The sequence below is a fragment of the Rattus norvegicus genome, chromosome 5 (assembly GCF_021556685.1).
Source record: "Rattus norvegicus strain SHRSP/BbbUtx chromosome 5, alternate assembly SHRSP_T2T, whole genome shotgun sequence".
NCBI classification, from domain to species: domain Eukaryota; kingdom Metazoa; phylum Chordata; class Mammalia; order Rodentia; family Muridae; genus Rattus; species Rattus norvegicus.
In genome coordinates this window covers 61511239-61517486 of record NC_141538.1, presented here as the reverse complement: position 1 = coordinate 61517486, position 6248 = coordinate 61511239, and the positions used below count along the sequence as shown (strand labels likewise).

Below are 6248 nucleotides of genomic sequence, written 5' to 3'. Positions count from 1 at the left end.
ACACTCAACATGTGACGTGTTCCCAGAGCACAAGAAGGGCTGGCGAATTCTGGTTAGAACTCAGCCTACATCTGCCTACCAGGGTCGGCACTGTGAGGTCTCTTCTCGCTTGGGGCCCATAGCCTCCTTTTCAGCCACCAGATTGAAGAAGACCTGTTCTATCCAGTCATCTTGTAGCAAGGTGGTTCCCCTCCACTGTAACAGCCTGAGACGATGCCCACGAGGCTCAGGAGACTGCTTTTTCCTTTTTCACAGTATTTCAGTTCTCTCCGTTCAACTCTCATTCCCCTAAGAATCCTGCCCAACCCACCCTTAAAGCTCCTTAGGACCCTCCTTGCAACTGTCACCCCGGGTCCTCACCAGCGCCTCCAGGCTAGGCAGAGGGTGGTGGCCGCACTCCGCCCCCGCGGGGCTCGGCGGGTGGGGCTCCGCGGGCGGGGCCGGCAGCGGGCGCATATACATATAAAAGGGCGCCACCTGCGCTCCCGGCCGCTGCTCTCTGTGCCCTGCGCTCGCCACTTCGCACCCGCACGCCCGACCGACCGCGCCGCCGCCTGCCTCGCCATGGGTCGACAGAAGGAGTTGATGAACCGTTGCGGGGAGATGCTCCACATCCGCTACCGGCTGCTTCGCCAGGCTCTGGCGGAGTGCCTGGGGACCCTCATCCTTGTGGTGAGTGCAGGGGAGTGAGCAGCCTTTTCTATTTTCAGCACTCCGTGGTCCCCAACTCCTTATTCACTCCAGGGACAGTTTTTCAAGGCAAGCAAGACCACTTCCCCAATTCTGCTCCCGAGGCTTAACTCTCAGGGTCAAGCTGACCTCCAAAGCCTTCAACAGTCTTGACAGTTCTAACTCACTTTGTGACAGTGTTGCTCACCAGGAACAGCTCTGCTATTTTGCCTTTAACCCCTGGAGACCGAGACCAAGACCAAGGCTGCAGAAGGGTCACCCCTGAGTGTAGGACCTTCAGCCCTTTTTCTTACTTCCCGGTCTTCCCAGAACTCCAGGCAGAGGACACAGTGGAGACAGAGGCAAATGAACACCCCTATTAAGTTATTTGGGTCTTGGGTGTCTGGCCGCTAATGAATAATTAAGCCTCAGAAAGTCCAAAAGTTGCAGTGAAGTGAGGACGGATTACCACAGGTAGGGGCAGAGAGTGCAGGCCTCTTGGGCTGTAAGCAGCAAGATCAGAAGAAGGGAATGTGGGTTGGGGATTTAGCTCAGTGGTAGAGTGCTTGCCTAGCAAGGCCCTGGGTTCGGTCCCCAGCTCCGGAAAAAAAAAAAGAAGGAAATGTTATGAAGATAGGGATTGTGGAAGGAAACGGGGCCCTAACAGGAGAGCTCTGTGTGTCTGCAGTTTTGCCTTGAGTTCTGGGTAACATGTCCTACTTCTCCGTCAGACAGGCATTACTTCCAGGTTTTCGTTTCCTGTCCCATTACTCTGACTTTCATCCATTGATTTGTTTTTCTGAGTCTCTTCTGAATTCAGTTGTCCCGTTGCAATGGGTAGGTTACTTGAGTTCCAGCAACAGGCCCAGTCCTGGGTAACGCAGATCAGTCAACTGGTGAGGGATCATAGTGGGACAGGCTACACGTGGAGACGGCCGAACACGCCTCTGACTTCATAGACTAGTAGCCTATCAGTTGTCCCCACTCCCCCTCTCCTCTGTGCCAAGAAGGGAGTGGAGGGGGGCACTTATCACCCTCCTGCCTTGGCGGTTCCCTGTTTCCTATCTTGATTTGTGAGTAGCCACCTGTTCAGGAGCAGCAAGGACAAGGGAGGATGTCTTACATTTTCAAAGAGGGGCCTCCTTATCCCTTTCCACTTCTCAGAGCTACTCCACTATAAGAAGAACAGTCGGTCCCCTCTGAGTCCCAGGATCAATTAGCTTAGCCCAGACCACAAAAAGAGGGTGCTGGATTTGTGGTGAAGGCTTTCAGGCTCAGGTAGAGGTGATGTATCAGGTGTCAGTGAAAAGCAGAACTTAGGGAGAGGGGAGAGCAAACCTAGTGGACCCCCTGATGACTGAGGGCTTGCTTGTATACCTGTGCTGGGGACTTGGGACCTTAGCATCGGGACCCGGGTTGACTTTGGGGTGAGGAAAGCCCCTTTTTTCTGAGGTATAGAGTTAGGTGGTATATGGGGTGAGGGGCTGGCTAAGAACCTGGAGGTGGGTGAGAGGGAGGATAAGGAAGAGGAAGATTAGCCCCAAGGTGGTGGAACTGGCTTTGGTAGCTCCTCCCTCCAAGGCCCCTTGGCACAGAGCCAGGTCTGGGCCTCAGGCAGAAAGAGCTCTGGCCAGGGTCTGACTGGACCTAGCACCCCGACCTTCACATGCCTCCACCCCCTACTCTCACAATCTCTGACCTTTGCTCTCACCTGCCTGAACACCTTTGACCTACATCACGGCCACTGGCTTCCCTGCCTCATCTTTCTGAGTGAGATAACAATCAGCGCTTAACAACTCGGGACACAGGCTTGGCCCCATTGGAGTTAATGGAGCACAGCCTGCTGGCCAGCACAGCACTTTCTTGTTTTTGAGACCGGGTCTCATTCCCTAGCCCTTGGCTGTTCCGGAGCTCACTCAGTAGACCAGGCTGGCCCCTGGGATGTGCAGGGATCAGGCCTGGCTCAGCATAGCCTTGTTTTAGTTATGGAGAACCGGAACAGGAAACCCCGGGCTGGGCTGGTGGAGAGTATTTTCACACATACATCGTGTTCTGTACATGCTGAACTCGCGGCACCCTTTAGTCCCTCTATCCCAGGCGGAAGGGTTGGAATAGATCGCACTGGACCTAGAGAGAAGAGCCACTTAAAACCTTGTATTTAGGACTCTCGAGTGGGAATCCTGGAGGCCTCGGGCTGGAGAAGGGAGGGACGGATGTGAACAGGGAGGGTGTGGGTGAGGAACATGTGAGGGTCAGATGGGCAGACATTTCTGGATGCAGGAATAGATCCAGCCTCACTTTTGTTCTCTAATCTCCATGTCCCCCACTCCCTCCACTGTGACCTCAGCTCTGGAAGAGTCCGGGATGATGGGGTATTTCCTACCTGTGTGCCAATCTGGAGGGCAGGCAGAAACTCCTATAATGATGGCTCCCTCCCATACCCTTCTGGGATACAAGAAAAAACAGTAGATGTCCCCAGTCATATACCCATTACTCTCGCATAGGGCTCTGCATGCCCCCTCTTTCTGGGACTTAATTGCAGCAGGAGGGATTTGGGTTATACTCCAGGAAGGACCTCCAGTCTTCCGTGTGGTGGCAGTCAGGGCTAATCTCAATGGAATTTCATTTGCTTTGTTTGTCTGACAGATGTTCGGCTGTGGTTCCGTGGCTCAAGTGGTGCTCAGCCGAGGGACCCATGGTGGCTTCCTCACCATCAACTTGGCTTTTGGCTTCGCTGTCACCCTTGCCATCTTGGTGGCTGGCCAAGTGTCTGGTAAGGCCTTAATGCCAGCCTCAGTTCTCAGTCCCCAACACCACTTCCAAGAGAGCAGAGAGGGAGGGGGCACCGCCAAGTGCAGGCACTAACAGCACCTCAGCTTTGGGGCCTTTGGAGGCAAGGGTGGAAGAGACTTGACAGAACCTTTGACTCTCACCTTGGAATCAAAGATCAGTCTGTGACATAGTCCAACTGCCATCAAGGCCAAGAGAACCTACTTGCACATGGGAACCCCAGTCTGCCCAAGGTAGCAGGCTAATAGATGCCATCTTCTCTTTTCAGGAGCCCACTTGAACCCTGCTGTGACCTTTGCAATGTGCTTCCTGGCACGAGAGCCCTGGATCAAGCTGCCCATCTACACACTGGCACAGACCCTCGGGGCCTTCTTGGGTGCTGGGATTGTTTTTGGGCTCTACTATGGTAAGCACTCCCCATCCTGCCTGCCCTTCTCCAAGCACTTTCCCTCTTTAAGTACTCGTTGGCACCAAGCCCATTGATGACAACCAGGGCCTGCCCAGGCCCAGGGCTCATGACTCATTCGAGAACACTCAGGCCCAGGTTGGGGGCTCTAGGGGAAAGAAACAAGTTAGGCAACAACAGAATCTCAGGTCCTCCGCCCTGTCCCGCCCCCTGTGCCTCTACAGTAATGTGCTTACCCATGACCCCCAGCAGGGTTGGGAGGGCAGCTCTGAGAAGAGAGTCTCTGCCCTTACTCACAATGGGTCTAATCTGTCACCAGATGCAATCTGGGCCTTTGCTGGCAATGAGCTTGTTGTCTCCGGCCCCAATGGCACAGCTGGTATCTTTGCCACCTATCCCTCTGGACACTTGGATATGGTCAATGGCTTCTTTGATCAGGTATGGATTGGGGACATGGGAAGTAAATGCAGAGGGAGGGACAGCCTTGTTTTGGAAAACACTCCTTGATCATGGCAGGATTTCTCAGCTCATCGAAACCCCAATCTCAGAACATGGTGGCCGGGTCTTTTATTTATTTATTTATTTTTTCCGGAGCTGGGGACCGAACCCAGGGCCTTGCGCTTCCTAGGCAAGCGCTCTAACCACTGAGCTAAATCCCCAACCCCGGCCGGGTCTTTTATAAAGCATGGAGCTTCCCAGTGAATTCTTGTTTTTGCAAGCATGCTAGGATCAGGGCAAGGCAGAGGAAGGGCAGGACTGGGGCATGGGGAGAGGAGCTGACCCTCACCGTGTTCTCTCCTCTCTCCCAGTTCATAGGCACAGCAGCCCTTATTGTGTGTGTGCTGGCCATTGTTGACCCTTATAACAACCCTGTGCCCCGGGGCCTGGAGGCCTTCACTGTGGGCCTTGTGGTCCTGGTCATTGGGACCTCCATGGGCTTCAATTCTGGCTATGCCGTCAACCCAGCTCGTGACTTTGGACCTCGCCTTTTCACTGCCCTGGCTGGCTGGGGTTCAGAAGTCTTTACGTAAGTACAGCCCCCACTCAGCTTACCTCGGCTTGCCTTCCCTCTTCCTGCCCGCCTGTCTCTGACGACCAGTGTTTTCCCTCCAGGACTGGCCAGAACTGGTGGTGGGTACCCATCGTCTCTCCACTCCTGGGTTCCATTGGTGGTGTCTTCGTGTACCAGCTCATGATTGGCTGCCACCTGGAGCAGCCCCCGCCTTCCACTGAGGCAGAGAATGTGAAGCTGGCCCACATGAAGCACAAGGAGCAGATCTGAGTGGGCAGTGCCACACACACACACACCCCCACTGCTCACTCTCTTGAGTGTCCACTGACTGTGTGGGGGACACCCCATAAAAGCCCCCTTGTGATGCCTCTCGGGCTAAAAACGCTCCCTGTATCCACCCCCGCTGGATGGCCCCTCCAGAATTCCTACTGAACTCTGCCAGCTAGGGGATTAGGTTCCCCTCTTAAGCCCAAGTAGGATAGCAAGTAAGACCAAACATCCTCTTGTTTCTGAAAAGGAAGAGGATGTGGAGAGAGAGAGAGAGAGAGAGAGAGAGAGAGAGAGAGAGAGAGAGAGAGAGCAAGTGTATGTGTGCTGTTCTCCAGGCTGAAAGCAAGGGCAAGGGACCAAGTTTTCAAAACAAACTAGCAGCTCAAGGGAACCCAGGGGAAGGGAGAGAGTGAGTCAGGAAAGTGCCACAGTATACTTGCTTCAGGGACTCCAGTGTGGAGGTGGACCCAGGAGTGCGTTTCTAAGTATGTATGTGTCTACTGAGTTTTCGAAATGGACTTCTAGGCTTAGGGAGCGGGGGAGGCATAAGAGGGGCGTAGCTCACATCTGGAGCTGTGATCCTCAACTAGGGGCTGTGTATGTAATATGTTTCTGTTATAAGATAGACATTGGGAGGGGCTAAAGTCCTGGTCGTAAGTTTCATAATTTGTTTTTTTTAAATATATAAATATATACATACATATATATGTTACAGTTTTAGGAATAGGGGTGGGAAACTCCACTTTTTAAAAGGGTCTTCCTTTAATCCCCCAATCAACAATGTACTGTTGCCTTTTATATATAAAGAAAAGAATAAAATGTATGCATTTGACAGGAACTGTGCCTTTCTGCTTGTTTGTTTTTGTGTTTTTGTTTGTCTCTAGTCCTGGCTGTCCTGGCTATCCTGGGACTTGCTCTGTACACCAGGCTGGCCTTGAACTCATGGAGATCCCCTGCTGGCATCCAAGGTGTGTGTGCCACCACACCAGAGTCTGCTATTTTTCTGGGACTAGCGTTTGAGCGTTGGTTTTATTTGACCATAAATTTCCAGATGTTTAGTTCAGAGTCTAGTCTCAGCTTGTATTCAGTGGTCCCAGATCC

General features: G+C 53.0%; 1 protein-coding gene across 1 annotated transcript; it reads left to right on the top strand.

Annotated features, from left to right (window-relative positions):
• The first annotated feature begins 499 nt into the window (after positions 1 to 499).
• Positions 500 to 5985, top strand: Aqp3 (aquaporin 3 (Gill blood group)). The gene is given in 6 exon segments (NM_031703.2): positions 500 to 672; positions 3316 to 3442; positions 3728 to 3865; positions 4185 to 4303; positions 4675 to 4892; positions 4979 to 5985. Coding segments are annotated over 6 exon segments (879 nt in total). The 5' UTR covers positions 500 to 564; the 3' UTR covers positions 5148 to 5985.
• The last annotated feature ends 263 nt before the right edge of the window (positions 5986 to 6248 follow it).